This window comes from Perca fluviatilis, chromosome 4 (genome assembly GCF_010015445.1).
Source record: "Perca fluviatilis chromosome 4, GENO_Pfluv_1.0, whole genome shotgun sequence".
Lineage (NCBI taxonomy): Eukaryota > Metazoa > Chordata > Actinopteri > Perciformes > Percidae > Perca > Perca fluviatilis.
Window position 1 is genome coordinate 13,536,761 of NC_053115.1, and position 16,950 is coordinate 13,553,710.

The following is a 16,950-nucleotide window of genomic DNA, read 5'->3' on the forward strand; positions in this document are numbered from 1 at the left end:
CCGAGTGCCCCTCCGAGCCACGTTGCTGCGGTTATGAGCAGCCAGTGGGGTTTGGTGGAGGGCCAGAAGTTGCATAATCGTGCCCTTAAACCAGTGGGGTGCCTCTCCTCTTTGTCTCTCTCTTCTCTTTAGTATTTATCACCTCAGCTTTTAATATCTTCCTGTTGGTACATTTCTATCACCAGCCATTCCTTTTTATCTTTTCACTTTATCCATGATAATTGTACATATCCTATTCTATTTATCTCCATGTCAGATGGAGCAGTCATGAGCCTCCATTACTTATTATTCTGAGGGTTGACTGTTTCATTAAAGGTAATTTTATCTTATGATGATTCATTAATGTCATTACAGTAACAACAATTGCAATTAGAGTAAAGAAAATCATAAATGTGAGGCAGTGAAAAATTATTATTATTAATAATACAAAAAAAGTTTCACAAAAAAAAATCAATGCCTACAGATAAATAAAAAAGGCAAGGCAACTTTATACAAATAATATGGGAGCTGAGGTATAGAGACCGTCAAAAAAAAGTGAGAGCCTTAATTGATCAATGATGTAGGCCTAATGCACCACTCGGCCAGCACTCCAAGTGGCCCAAATCAAACACACCCACCTCCTGTGACCAACAGGTGCAATCTGGTTGTGGCTAACATGCTAATGCTAAAAAGCTTATGGGAGATTCCCCAGGTGACTTCTGTGTTCACTGAGGAACGTTTACACCAGTGAGGTGTATGAGGCCTTTCTGCGGTTAGTGACAATAACCCCTGATGTGACTGCAGAGCCTCATTCAGCTTGAAATGTTTGAAATCTTTGAGGAGCGCAGTGACAGAGAGGCACAGTGGATTGGTTATATTATATTATCTGGTTATATTATGCTCTAAGATAGCTGATACCTTGAACCTGGAGCAGATTGTGCAGGACTACACCATACTCAAGACTCACAGAATGATGTTCATACAGGTGGGGTGAGTAGTATAGGCTACAAAAAGCAACTAATTGACTATTGTAACTCACTGTACAGAGGAGGACGTCAATAAGGTTGTGTTGCGTAAAATGTAGCGTCGTGTGTGTGCGTGCACTACGTGGTGAAACGTTGCTTGAGGTGTGTTCGTGGCTGCAGCAGCTGTGGAGTTTATACATCTCTGTGTTGTCTGTCCTGTTGAATTCATAAGATGTGGCAGGATATTTATTTTAAGCTGCAGTTTAATACTTGTAGCACGCGCCATAGTCTCTCATTATTGTTTAATTGTCTGAGTTTGTCCTCTTTTCTATAATAGATAATCAGTTAGGCTAAGCACATGCTGCAAAGTGTTGTCTGTAGAAATTGAATTTATTGTTAGTTTGGACAGCAGGGCACTCTGGATGATGTTGTTCCACTAGTGTTTACACTGACTTTTAATGCAATTGTTTTATTGACCTTTTTCCTTCTAAGTACACCTTTACACAAATACTTTTACTTTTAATTGAGTAAACCTTCTTCAAAGTCTTCTCAGGGTTGTATATAGCATCAGTTTTAACCCCATTTTAATGACTTCCTCTTGCTTTAGTATGTCACTCCATTTGGCTGTGGGTTATCACCAAGCTTCTTGGTTGAATGTGAGAACAAGCTAAGCAAATTAGCAATGATTAATTATCCATTATTCAAATAAATTCTAATGTCAGTATCATGAGTTTTAGTGTTTTAACAAGGCCTTGGGTGAGTCATCAGTCCAAAAATACAAGACATAAAGCAGCAGCCAAACCGGAGGAATACTCCTCACTAGTGGAGAGCCAACTTTTATGCAGTGCTTTATTGTCGTAGGGCCAGCACTGGGTATCTGGCATGTCCCACCCACACAGATGAAAGCCTACTCTTAAGTGGCAGTGTCTGCTCTGTATGCACCTCGCCTGTCTGACAGGAGCTCTACACTTAGAGAGAGAGAGAGTGCCAACACTGTCATGGAGCTGATTGGTGTGTGCGTGTGTGTTTGCTAACATAGCATTCATTGTGTATTCAGTTAGCAGTTATAGCTCCCCATTTTTTCAATTTCTCCCTTTTTATTGTTTGCCTTTCTCTCCCTTTATGCTGAATTCACAAGCAGCTGGGATGGATAAAGCATTTTAATGATCCCTAACTGATTTCTGCATTTGCTTTCAACTCGGCCTTTAAGTTGAGGCAAGGGTAAAGTGTGGTTGAAATTTTGCATGAGTGGTTGTGGCCGGTGGAGTGGGAATGGGTTATTACCCCAAATCCTCCAGTTATGTACGTTCACTGTCCCTGCCCTGCACTCTGCAGTCTCTTTCATTCAGTGCTTCATTGCCTGGTTTTCTGAAACTCCGGAGTGATAATATTTGAACCAATTGATATATAGATAAATGTTACCTGTAACTTGTTACGCTCAAAATGTTTCCTTTATTGTTTTTTCATATTGTTTGAGACTCTGATACAGATGCAAATAAACCTCAGGCGGTCTTAACTTCAACTTATGCTGGTAAATGGCCCAAACTGACCCCAGATCAGGACCTCAGATTGATCAGGTAATGCATGCTGCATTGCACCTATGCATTGCCATTACATCCAATTACTTTACTCTGTCTTAGAGTGAGATCTTTCAGGTGATTCATCAGTCATTCATTATCTAACGAATGCTCTCACAGCAGAGGGATCTAGCTCACACTGGATTCATCTATCTGTCATCGTTGTATAAGGAAGATATATGGTCATTGTTCAACAGGGCAGGGATGAAGTAAGGGGGTGGGTTTGTATTGGACATAGACATTTGTATTGAGAACATCACTCCAAGATCATATTGGGAGTCTTTCTGTCCTATAAGGAGATATTTAGCACAAATCCTTCCTTTTTAAAGCAGCTCTATAAAGCAGAGCTCCAGCTGCTTAAGAAAGATTTTTCTTGTCTCATCTCTCTCACACTAACTGACGTCAAGACGCATATCAGATGGTCTGGGATACTTTTTAGGGCTCACACATGCAAATGGTCATCTATCCTCCGCCTAGGCTGTGTTCCACCCACTTTCACTGCTCAGGCCTACTGCTCTGCTGCTGCTTCCGTGAGACCAAAGCAGAAACAAATGTCTCAGTCCTGCCAACTCTTGTGTGTATGTGTGTTTGCGTGAGTGTGCATGTGTGGGAGTGTGTATTCCATGGAAGCCCACTGGCCTGTGGTTCCCTCAGTAGTCCTGCAGCGGCAGTAACTCAATACGGTACACACACATTTTTGTTGCTGATCCAAGCTTGTCTGCTTGCCATGATTTTGGTTCAGTTCAACTTGTTGTAAAACACTGCTGTGCTCTGTTAAAGAGGAGAACATGTAATCAACATCTAATGAACACAGTGTGGTCATATGCCCTTTAATGAAGTTGATTTGTTGATGTGGACTTTGATTTAGCATTTGTTAATGGCGTAAAATCATATTTAAATAGTGTTTTTATCTCTATTGTGTTTCAGAAAAGTAGAGCTGAAAATATTATCTGAACACCAACTTATCTCCACAACTCTATTCCAGAGGTTAGTGTGATGCCAACGTTTCTTTCTTTCTTTCTTTTTGCCCACCTCCCTCTTCATAGCCTCTCATGTAGGAAGAAAAGATGTTTCTTTGTAAGGATTCACTGGCACTAGTTCCACTGACTCACACAGCTGCCCTGATAGAGCTCTCCTCTCTCTGATTTACAGCCAGTCGTGGTATAATAGGTTTCTAGTTGTTTTCCACAGTTATTTAATGGACTGAACACTAAGATGTTTGAACTGTTTTAACTCTGACATTTAGAGAAACATGATGCGACAGGATGTGATGTATGCAATTACCAAGTGATAGTGATAACTTTGTTCAACACACAGTGATTAAAAGCAAGAATAGCATCAGACTCCACCCTTAAAGACTTAATGGCCAATTAAGTTATGGCCCAATTTCTAACCAAAGTCTTATTAAAATAACTGTGGTTAAGTCTCTGTGCATAAGCATGTGAGCCTAAATATTACTGCCGAATGTGAAGGCGTTGAGGTGTTATGTGAAAACACGTTATCCCCGAATAAGAGCTGGCATGTGAAACCAGGTTGTGTTTGGTGCTTCAGTCTTCAGTGTATACAGCTGATCTGTTGATGTATGGCGCAAACCTGCAACAACTATAACTTTGGACCTTACTGTATACTGTATATTAACCAAAATGTAACCAACTTTCAAAGAACTCTACATGCTGCAGGCACATGAGCCACAGAAACAGATTATGGTCTCCCTGAGAGAAAAGATTTTGCTATGTGATTTAGGTTAGATTGAAAACAAAGTCCATTTTATGCTTCATTGCTCCTTTGATGATTTAAGAACGTTACACTTCAGAAAAATGTCCTCCCTCTCTGCAGAATTTTTCCGGTTGGATGATTATAAAAGACTTAAACAGTATTTTAGAAAGAGAACTTCTTTTGTGACAAAATTCATTTGTAGAGCTTGAGAGGCAGCAAAGTGTTTTAGTTCACAATGAAGAGTTTTGTGTAATAATTATTCTTTTTTTTGTTTGTTTTACCTTCGCAGTCTGGTGTGTGGCACTTCTATGTGCATGACATTAAAATAATCAATGAAGTAATCAGTATGTAAACTTTGAGACAAATTAATGTGTTTTCATGAGTTTCATGTGTGATTGAGCACTAATGAGTTTATATAAAGGCCATTGTTTGAGAGCCGCTGGCTGAAAGAAAAAAGTAGAATCATATTCAAGTTTGCACTAGAATGTAGTGTTCTTTTCTCTGTCTGGCAATGTCACATTCTCACACACTATCAGCTACCATAATTGTCATTCAGAATTATCACAAATTATGTTGCCAAAGCACTGATATAAAAGGTACCGATTGAAATGGATTGCAAAGGATGCAGAATTGTTGAAATTGTAATAGAGGTCCCCTGAGAACACTTCAACAATAACCCCTATTGATGTAGCCACACATGAAGGTTACATGGGTGTCGCCTCATACAATAGTCACATCAGAAAAGCATCAGGCATATTGTATGAGTTCTGTGTATGTTGTGGCATTCATTTGACCCAAAATTAATAATAAATTGAGTATTTCCTTCTCTAGGTGTCTTGGTGACTTCAGTGGAGGAGGGTAGAGCTGTGTTTAGTGGGAGCCAAGGGCGAGCGGCTTGTCATGTCAGGGGTATTAATTTATGATTTCCATCCCAGCTTCTGACCTCTTCACCTCCATTAGAATGCAGCCTTTGTAATTTCATGGTTAATATTCAATAGCCACTTGTCCCCTGCGCCTGCTTTGTGCATGTGAAATTTCTGGAGGGGGTGTGGATAATTTTTGATTTGTTGAGTTTGTGTATGTGTTTTTGCGCATGTGTGCGTACATGGAAAAGGAAATAAGGGTTGACTACAGCGTGGCTTCCTGCAAAACACTTGCAGTTGTCAGCGATGTCCTCTATGTCTCTATTCTCTCTCACACACACACACACACACACACACACACACACACACACACACACACACACACACACACACACACACACACACACACACACACACACACACACACACACACACACACACATAAGAATGCAGGCCCACGCACACAAACATACAGTAGCTGACCCCTTTACAGGCCTTTGCCTTTAGAGCCAAATCTGGATCCTACTATCAGTGAATTCTACACGCAGTCTACAAGAAGCCAATATGTCACACCCAGTGGACCGCACACACATGTATACACAAGTACGCATGCACAAAAACACAGAAGACAGGAATTGTTTTCATTAGACCATTGATTGTAAACTGTAGCAACGGCGACATCACCCATTGGTTTGTGGACTGCCGTTTTGAAGCCTTGAGTTTGCATTTTGGCGTCACCATCTTGGTATTTTGGAGCCAGAAGTGACCATATTTGGTAAAAATGATGGAGCTAGGGAAGATGACGCGAAGCAAGCGTTGTTTATGGTTTCAATGGCGCTGGCTAAGCTAAATGCTAAAGGGGGAAAGTCTTTTGGCGAGTAAACGCGGACCTCCGGATACTGGCGCCGTTTATCTGCATGTACAGCAGTACAGAAAATCAGCAATCTTTACCTTAAGTTACCAGCTAACACTGACACTAGCTACCTTGCTTGGTTGGCAGAATGCTGAACAAGACATTCTGAGGTGACCAAAATGTTCCAATTAACTCTGATGAAGTGAAAACATACAGTGAGAGGGTCAGTGATTAATATGAAAACATGGACAACACCAAAAAAATAGTTCATGGCTATTTTATTGAACACAGTGCCATGGTTAGCATTGCTAAGCCTCTGTCCTGACTGACAGGTCAGCGTGTAGCCACGCCCCTAAAGCCCTGCTTTATCGTCAATTTTAAAATAAATGGGACCATAATTTACTAAATGAACATTATGCTTTATTGAAGAAGACTTGAAACTAGTAATTGAGACCCTAAACCCATTATGAAAATGTACAAATCAAGTGAGAAGTAAGGTCAGTTTCTCATAGACTTCAATAGAAACAGACTTCTTTTTCGAGCCAGTGGAGTCGCCCCCTGCTGGGAATTTGATAGAATGCAGGTTTAAGGCACTTCGGCATTGCTTTTACTTTTCAGGCCTGGAAGTTGCACTTGCAGTAGACCTAACTGCTGGCCACTTTCAAGATAGAAAGAGAATGAAAATGGAGGAAAGATTAAGGCAGAAAAAGAATAAAATCTCAAACAGTAAAAGTCCCCTGCCTTTCTCCACACATTGATGTATTGGCCCGAACACACATTCCTACTGAACGACTTTGGCAAGCCATTAAAAAAACACATTAAAGGGCTCTGTTCTGCATGAGCTCAGTTGTTGCTCTGTTTTCTCCCTTTTCCCCCAATTTCTCTCTGCTCTGCTCAGAGACAGCTAATCTGGTGGGGTATGGGAAAATCTGCAGATGCTAATAGATGATTGTGACAATATACTAATGAAGATATAATAAAACACAGCAGGGAAAAGATGAGCACCAACAATGTTCAAAATGGGAGAAATTGACCTCAATATAGTTCCACTGCATCTACCACATGGTCACTTTATTAAACACTGCACATGTTGCACATGTTAGACATACACTCTAATGGCTGCTTCAGCAACATTTTATCCTAATTCTATGTTGCTTAGTTTGTTTTATATATTTATTATATTATATTATTTGTCTGACGTCTCCCCACAGCTAAGATGAGCTCAAATACTTAATCGATTCCATCCTTCAATTGTTTCGATAGTATTATAGATGTTATTTATCAGTATTAATTATAGTAAAGTGAATTGAAAAAAATTTTGGTCAAGTTTGCGTTCATACTTTCAAGTTACCACTTGGAGTGGCAGACATTTGAGCTGTCTATCCTTTACCTTAAGCTAATTATTTCAACTTTTATTCTGTTTATCATTAGTTTTGGCAATTTACTATTTAATCTTCTCTGCTTGCATGTGGTGTTAAATGTGTAACAACTAACCAGTGGTGATATATAACTAAATACATTTAGTCAATACTGCACTTAAGTACAATTTTGAGGTACTTGCACTTTACTTGAGTATTTAAATTTTATGCTACTTATATACTTTTCAAAGTCAAATATTGTACTTTTTACTACATTTATCTCGACAGATCAAGATGTAACACACAAAACAAAATAAAATGCTGTTATAGATTTAACTTAAAGTATATAAAGCATTTAAAATATGCTCCACCTCAACCAGCTATAACATTAAAGTACTTTTTACATGTTAATGCATTAAAGTGCTCATATTATGCTTTTTGGCTTTATTGAGTTATATATATTTTTGTGCACGTTATAGGTTTACAAATTGAAAAAGCCCAAAGTCCACCCCAAAGGGACATACCATCTTCCAGAGCAAACACTGTTCACAAACTGCTCCAAACAGCTCTATTGTAGTCCAGCCTTTATTTCCATGACAAACGTGCGTCACTTTGTAACACACGTTATAATGCTCGCCTAGCTGCTAGCATGGCACTACCTCATACTCTGCAACTGACTAGCTAGCAGTGCTGACCTAGGTACTACGCATGTGCGACTCGCAACAAAGATGGTACAGAAGTGAGATGCCTCACTCTGTAGCTAAAACAGAGAGCTCAACACACTGGGTGAAAAGAGGAGCTGCAGCAATGTGCAGTACAAAAAAAATATGGTGTTATTTGAAAATTAAACCACATAAACCTATTCTGGTACAACCTCTACAATTATTAACCTGAAAATGAGCATATGAGCACTTTAATAATAATGGTCCAGTAATGTAATTATATAAATCTGGCTTTTGATATTTTGACTACATTTCGCTGATAATACTTTTGTACTGTTACTTAAGGGGAATTTTAAATTCAAGACTTTTACTTGTAATTGAATACTTAAAGTAGCTATGAGGACCTTTTTAAATGTTTCTGAAACTGTTTAATTTTCCATCGGATGATCATGAAAAGAAGTCTATTTCATCACAGAAAAAAAGGAAATTAAATGAAGAACAACCAAAAGCTAAAAGGGAGAGAGACAGGACGGGCGAAAACCCGAGTCAACTTCGGTCGAGCTTTCAACAGATGGAGACAATTACGGGATTGTAAATGATTCAAAACCGGCCCTGAATTTGCCCACAGCTATATAATATGTCTATTTCATTCATAAAATAACTTAACAATGCAAAACTTGGTTATACGTCAGTAGCCTAAATGAAATTACGTCCCCCTTCCATTTAACGCCCAGTTTTTATTTCTTTTCAGTCCATGTTTGTGTAAGCCTACTATTTTCTTTTTCTCCTTTTGTACTTGTGTAAAGCGTCCTTGGGTTTCATGAAAGGTGCTATACTGTATAAATGACTTGCATCGCCTCTGCGGTCCATTAGGTGCGTCTTGTGACAAGGTGTCTTGCAGTTCTAGTTTATTATTACGTTGTTTGCTACAACAAACTCTTGCTAATGCTTTGGTTTGTGACAGCTAGAAAACATCTTCATGACAGTAGGTGTGGTAAAAACACTACCGCTTTTGTCCAAAGGGGCCGCTGGAATCAACACAAACTGCTTTAATACAGTGTGGTATTTACTTAAGCAAATTATTTGAATACTTCTTCCACCACTGCAACTAACTCATGTTTGTGAAAGTATGCACTGTGCAGTAAGCCTTTTGACTGTTGAATTGAAGTTTGAATCTATGTATAGGAATTAGTTAAAGACATTTTATCCAAACTTAAATCAAGTGAAAAGCATTTCATGAATGGGGGTAAAGGAAGGACAATTAAAGAGTTGCCATGAAAACTGATCTCTCAAGCTCACCCTTAGTAAATCCATTTGAATTTGTGCACACAGAAAACATAGAAGATACTGCAGATGCATTTGAGAAGAATGTGATAATAATTTATTAGACACATTCTTCACATGTATTCCTTCCTTTTTTGTTGTGAATACATTTCTTGCCTTCCTGATATATATGTAAGTGTGCCAAGGTCAAATGTTTAAATATAGTATATGCTCTATCTTGAATTTTGGTAATTCAACACTATCCAGGTGATGAATAAGCAAATCTTTGTTATTAAATGAATTTCATAGCATTGCTACATAGACATTTTTTAAGACTGCAGTATACAAGAAGTATTTATGCAACCATAATGTAATAAGGCCATAATGTAATATGCTTGGAGCCTATGTGAAAATGAAGAAAGAATGATACATGTAGCCTGGAGTTCACATTGTTTATTCAGAATTAAACTAAGAGATTGTAATGTGACTTCCAGGACAGCAATTTAAATTGACATAAAATGGGGGTAGTGTAAACAAAATGACATTATAGTGGACTAACAGTCTAGTAACAATTTAGCTGGGCTAGAATAACTTTCATAATACTAGCAGATGTGGTCAGCCCTTTAAATCAATATCCAAATTACATCTCATAATAAGATAATAAATCTATGAAAGTCAACAGTTAGAAATTTCTGTAGTCAAAGTAACTCTAGCGAAAATACTGATAATACGGAGTTTGGACAACATTGAAAGTTACCTTGTTTTCTTCCAGTATTACTGTAATAGTGTATGACTGAGTGCAAGGGACATTTTTAAATATGATATGATGACCTATAAGACACATCAAATTCATATCTCCAAACCATCTCTGCAATCCAGAGACGCGTTCTCCATCTCCAGACCAACCAATCAGTATTTTCTATCCCTCCAGACTGCCTCCATTCTCAGCATAAACATAAAGTAGTATTTAATGATCAAGTCATAAAATATTATTCCAACATCATTAAATAAAACCTAAATGATGTGTTCACTGTTTTTCAACCCAGACCTTATTAAAATGTTGTTTCACATGATTTATGTTGCATAGCACAACTGAGCTGTAGCATTGACAGACTTACCACTCTGCTGCACCTTCTCACTGCACTTTACAGTCCAACAGGACCGCTTCAAAAACCCTGGTGAAGCTACATTTGGAAACTAGGAACCTCACAGGAGGTTCAGACATGTTTATATGATATACTGCCAAAAAAAGAGAGTTGCAAAGTCATGCTGTCTGTCACAGGTAAGGTTTTGTTGACTTTATTCCTCCAGTTACATATGTGCTGGAAACAGGAATTTGAGCAAACTTAAAATCAATTCAACATAATGGAAAGCAACATTAGTGAGAAGCTGCAGCTGAGTAAGAATCTTGAAACTAGCTAGTGTGAGTGATGCTGTGGTTATGCACAGTCATAAATGATAGGTAACAACATGTCATTTGGGAGGGTTTTAGCTGAAAAATGTCAATATGTATTCATATTCCTGCTCGCCTTAACAGTGTTAACTGTTTATTTTTACACTGCGGGCTAAACATTGTCAACAGTGGAGGCCAAGTTATGCTAACATTAGCTTGTTGACTGTGAAGCTAACTTAAATTTTTAGGTTCTTTTTTATTATTTGTAATGATTGACCTATGTTGTTAACAAACCAGTATTTTTATTTTGGTTTCAAACTCGTATGGGTTAGCCTTTCACACCCCCCAGATATTTATTACGGTCCACCCCTATTCTTTTTGTGACAAGGATGGTCTGGTGATAGAGAACATGTCCCTAGATGAAAGCAACATTGTCAGAATCTGCACTTGGAATATGTTGTAAATCCAAACAAAATAAAATTGTTATCATGTCTAATACACATGATCCAGTTCTCCCTTCATAAATCACTTTGTACTGTAAAGAAATTACATTGTTTTCCAGGGCTCTCCAGGATTTTGTCTCAGTTGAGTTGGAACATGTCAAAATGTAAAACCCATTCATTCTGATATATAAACAGACATGATGAGTTATCAGGTTGATTTACAGCCTTAGTGTATATTCTTAATCAACAGTGTTATATTTCAGCCCTTAAAATAGGGTTTAATAAACCACAGCCACATTAGCATAGCAAAGGCCATTCAATGTACAAGTAATTTTAGGTCTCGAAACTAAGGTCCAGTAAAAGGAAAACTCTTTGGTATTTCCTAGAAAAAAGGATTGCACAAACAGTATTTGATCAGAGAGGAGAGAGATTTGTATCAAGTCATTTTAAAATGCACAACAGATCTAGGGTACATTTCAAGAGGTATTGGGTTGGAGAAGGTATGCATCTGAGCATACCAGAATGTTATCAAAAGCGTACCATTCATACTACGAGCATATGGATCTAACTTAGCATAATGTCGTGAGATTTTCACTCAAGGAATTAAATTAGATGTTGAGCATAACTGCTTTACAGAGAGCCCGGCAAAACCCCATTACACAGAAATGTGATTTTCACATTAGAGGAGAAATGCAAATATCTTAACTAAAATCTACAAAACAAGGATTAATAGAGATTTGGTAAAGGCGAGGAATCTACATGAAAATTCAGGCCTGAAGCTAAGCCAAGGCCATTTGTTCACATCGCAAGAACGACAAAGAATAATGAAACATATTAAAAAAGAGATGATGCATTCCAATCCTCCACCAGTCCTTTACAAGCTCTGACCATTCAGACGAGGAGGAATTCACTGAATACAGACGAAGCCCCTCATAAAAAAACAATGTAAAAGTAAACAAGATGTGAAACATTACACGAGGAGAGACCTTTTGATTAAGAAATCTCTCCCTTCACATGTTTAGAGTAGAGAATGTGTCCATGGCCGATGCTGTCAACCATTCGCTCTGATGTCCATCACTTACAGTACTCATTTAATGGACCCATCTTCAGGCTGATGCACGACGCTCTCATGATTCTTCTCTGAATAAATCCGATAAGTGAGATGCATATTAACAAAAGAAATTTGTCTGTAATATTGCCACAAGCCACCATTAATGTTTTCTCTATTGTGTGTGTGTGTGTGTGTGTGTGTGTGTGTGTGTGTGTGTGTGTGTGTGTGTGTGTGTGTGTGTGTGTGTGTGTGTGTGTGTGTGTGTGTGTGTGTGTGTGTGTGTGTGTGTGTGTGTCACAAAGGCCACTGTATCAAACTGGAAGACTTTAACCTTGCCAAGGACAGGAGGACACTACATTTCTACTAAGATCTGAGCGTCCATTTTCCCATTATGCTGCTGCTCTTATCTACAGAAACACTAAAATCCGGTTAAATGGAGCCATTTTCTCATTTGCCTTTGGAGGTCATTTTTCATGCTTGGAGAACTCCAGTTATTTAGATGGCACAAGGGGCTCCATTGTAGTAATAGCTTGGACTGTGCGGGTCCAGAGGACTGATCTGCACAGCCTGGCAGACAGACACTCGTGGACCACAGCTGGAACTCACTCTGCACCATACATCCAGCTGTGTAGCAATGGACCAACAGCAAAGACAAGGCAGGAAAGCTACTGTCCCATCGTTGGATCAATAAAGGAGGAGGAAGAATTCACCAGTGACTGTTCGCAGCATCTTTTTCTTGGCAAACCTTGTAAGAAACAATGGACATATAGTGGAGCCAACTACGCCAGCCAATATAGTGTAAACCATAGAGCCCAGGCAACAAAGACAAAGGTGTAGCGCTTCTCAGCCCTAATAATACACTGGTCAAAGTTGTTCCTAGGCCTGTGGGAGTGTGTAGCAGACATCTACTTTGGTGGTGGTGGCCGGGGCCCTCAGGAGGAGAAGCAAAGGCTGCAGCACTCCATGCAAATCTCCAGGCAGTCTGCAGACTCACAGCAGGCGTCGATGATGCCACAGTCCATGTCACAGGGCAGGTCACAGTCGCCACACTCCTCCGACGCACAGCAGCAGCAGAAACACGAGTCGTCCCCCGCGCAGGAGCCGCAGGTGGCACAGTCCAGCACGATGTTACACAGAGTTAGGAACTCACAAAATAGGCAGGCCAGAATACAGTGAACACAGCAGTCTGGAGAGAAGGAGAGACAGAGTGAGTGAGTGAGTTTCTTAACCTTCACCATTCACAATTATTTTCTTACGTAACTAGTTTATATTCTAATCAGCTTTGCTTCTTTTCTCTTTCTCCTTTATTCAGTATTTTCCTTCTCTATATGCTTTGGCAACATTAACGTATTTACATGTCATGCCACTAAACCAATTTGAAATTTTAAAAAATTAAACTGAGTTTGTCAGAAAAAGTTTAGTAGTGCAGTCACAAAACATTTTTCTTCAGTGTGAGGCCAGAGACTAAGGACTGCCAATGTCCTGGTGGCATCAGCACACTGACTTGGCATCAGCACACATTTGGAAATAAGTCTGTTATCTTTACCTCTCTGCTCAACCACAGAGCCACTCTTCTCTTGGTTGAGCTCTCAGTATCAGTATTTAAGACTGTTCTTGTAAGTTTTAGTGAAAAGAGAAAGTGGCCTTTTAACATTGTAACAGTAACCCTGAGTTGAAAAAGGTAAATACCGTACTATTTGCAGTTTGCCATGGATCTAGCCCACTTACTTCTAAAGTAACAAAAGTTGACACAACCACTTAACAAGACAAGAGGTGGTGGAACAAAGCAGGAGTGGTTAAAGGAACAATGAAGTTAATGAGATCTTTTCCAGTCTGATGAATTTCTCCTTTGGTTTTTGACAATTTTTCAGTTGGCATTTGCACTTGGTAAATATTTATTAGTCTTGCATTGCCAGATTTCTGCTGTGCTGTGTCAGCAATGGAGTATGGTTTTACTACACTGCCTATCTATTCTGGGATAGAGGAAAAAAACAATCACAACTGTCCTAGGTGGTGCTAAGCCCCGATAGTGAATATAACAGGAGAGAGACATCCAGCGTCTTGGCTTTATCTCAACAATGTACATCCAGTAAGCCAGACTAAAGATTGATAAATGCAATTCATTTTGCATAGTGGGTTCAACATACACTCTTCAACTGAACTCTGTGTTGCTGCTTTTGCTTTATATTCTAAATATCAATGCTAATTTATGGCAAAACCTTACAAAAAAGAAGTGATTTCTATAACTGTTTTTTTGGGGGGCAGAGAAGATGTGCAAAGAAGAATTCTGATCCTCTACTCTGACCAGATGTGGAATCAAACTTTAATGTTAACCTTGCTAGATATCCCTCCCTCTCCTGCTGCGCACCCCCCCGCCCCCATTAGTTTCTGTATCTCACCATCCTGTGCCTCTGTAGGAATCTGAGAGCTGTTACTCTTGGAGCTGCTCTTGCTCCTCTTGCTGCTCTGGGAGGTGATGGAGGGATTGGACTGCAATTTCTTGGTCTGTTTGGGTCCTGCTGAAGAGGACGAGGAGGTGGATGATCCACCTCTCGGGAGCGAGCCCAGCTTAGGATGCCCATGAGGGCCCCCGTTCCTGACCCCGTTGGACTGGAGGGCGTGTGTGTGATGCGGACAGTGCGTGTGAGGGGAGTGTGTGTGTGCGTGGTGCTTGGCTCCGTTGCGTAGTTGGCTGCTGGGCTGTGTCCGACATGGCTGGGTGTGGTGGATGGGTGTGGATCTGGCTGCTGGTTGAGCTGGGGAGGGACACAAGTACATTAATTTACAATAGGCTGTAGACAATAAGCATTTTGAAATGAATACAAAGTCAAAGCAATCCACTTCAGATCAGTGGTTGCTGTTAAATGTTCCTGTTGCTGTGTTCACGTCATATAAATGACAAAATAACCTCCCCATTAAGGTAGTATTTATTGTGTTGAACTGTAATATATTGTACAGCTATTCCGATTTTGATCCTATGAGAACAGATTCTGAGGACCCTGACTGACAGTGTTCTAACATTTTGACTGAAAGTTCTCATTGCCAAGGAATTTATTAATTATTCTATACAATTAATGATTAATCAATTAAAGGGGTGATAGAATGATTATATAGGGTATTTCACACTGTTCCTTATGGTCTCCTAATGGGGTATGTAACATTAGTTGGGCTGAAAATGAAATGGCCTGGTTGATATTTTATTGGCCCTTATGCATCCCTGTGTTTTGGCCCCATTTGTAACAAGAGCTTTTCTTCCAAATATGGTATGGTCATGAATATTTAGATGAGCAGCGCGCTGCTTGGTTGAGCCTTATCCCCGTACACACACGTAGAGACGCATGCTGATTGGTTGAGCGAATCCCCAATACACAATACATTCTATCACACACATTAGAGACGCGACAGAATCTCATATTCCAGACACTGCAATGTTTCGTTACCAAATTCACTTCTGAGACTTATGCGAGAAATCAACTATATAAAGCTCAAATATGGGCCGTTTTACGAAAATGGATGGCTAATTGCAAATTTGGTTAAACTGTCCCACAGCACCTCATACCCGCGCAAAGTCACCGTTTGGGCTAATGGACTAGCTACCAAACACCGCTGCCCTGACAGAGCTCCAGGGCCTGCATCTCCTCTCTTCCTGCTAGCTAAATGGCCCGTGTGTGAGAGTGAGAGCGCGGTCAGCGAGCTTGTTACACCAGCAATCTCTTACCACATGTTACACACATGTCACACCACTTATACAACATCAAACTAAAAGTCTTATAAAGCTAACAACGGTGTCCGATTTCAAATTAATGAATATTTGTGAAGACTAAGTGTTTCGTTAGCTGCGACCCTTCAATCCTATCTATGTGTAGCTACAAATCACGGCTAGTTAGCTTCATTTTTGGTCGTAATTCGAGTATATTTACAGTTTGAATTTCGTCACGCCACTTATACAACATCTAACTAAATGTCTTATAAAGCTAACAACGGTGTCCGATTTCAAGTTAATGAATTTATGTGAATTCCAGAGGAATTCTAAGAGGAGGCTAGCTAGCTCTCATTGATAGAGCTCCATCCAGCCGCAGGCTCTATCAATGAGACTCACGGACAAGCGGCGTTTATTTCCCCAATCGTTTGTTTAAGTAACTCAACACATTATAATTACACACATTAAAAGAGTAACTGCAACCTGTGGTAAGAGAATGCTGGCGTAACAAGCTCGCTGACTGCGCTTTCACTCACATACACCGGGCATTTAGCTAGCAGGAAGAGGGGAGTTGCAGGCCCTGGAGCTCTGTCAGAGCAGTGGCGTTTCATAGTCCATTAGCCCAAAACGGTGACTTTGAGCGGGTATGGAGTGCTGTGGGTTGCCAGCCTAACGGAGCTCAATCGAGCTCACAGCAGGCCGGGGTCTGTGAAGGAAGGCAGGCCGGGCGGCAAGGCAACAACCCAGGCAGCACTGGCCGCTGAACTCCGACACAGTCGGACAAAAATTTGCAATTAGACATCAATTTTCGTAAAACGGCCCATATTTGACCTCTACATAGTTGATTTCTCGCATAAAAAAGTCTCAGAAGTGAATTTAATGGTAAAATAGCAGATGAACAATGCATACAATTTCTGAGATCTGCACGACCTAGATTCAGAAGACTAACTGATCTCAGGTCAGTTGTGTAGCCTATGCAAATGTTGTGGCGTGACAAACACAGAGACTAGAGCCAAATGAGGAGGAGCCGCAATAGTTGACGTCAACTATGGGGCTCGTTGAGATTTGCCCGTTTTCAGAGGCAGTTTCAAATAGTGAGATTTGCAGAGGAAAGAGGTGTCAGTGGG

At 39.9% G+C, this 16,950-nt stretch overlaps 1 protein-coding gene across 1 annotated transcript in view; it reads right to left on the bottom strand.

Annotated features, from left to right (window-relative positions):
- Nucleotides 1-10,506: 10,506 nt before the first annotated feature.
- The window catches only part of mdfi (MyoD family inhibitor), a 33,427-nt gene continuing 26,983 nt past the window's right edge, over nucleotides 10,507-16,950 (bottom strand). Inside the window, exons 4-5 of the mRNA XM_039799112.1 lie at nucleotides 14,523-14,879; nucleotides 10,507-13,309 (exon numbers count right to left, since the gene is read on the bottom strand). Of these exons, the coding sequence (XP_039655046.1) occupies nucleotides 13,056-13,309; nucleotides 14,523-14,879 (611 nt within the window). The 3' untranslated portion in view covers nucleotides 10,507-13,055. The remainder of the gene's footprint in view (nucleotides 13,310-14,522; nucleotides 14,880-16,950) is intronic.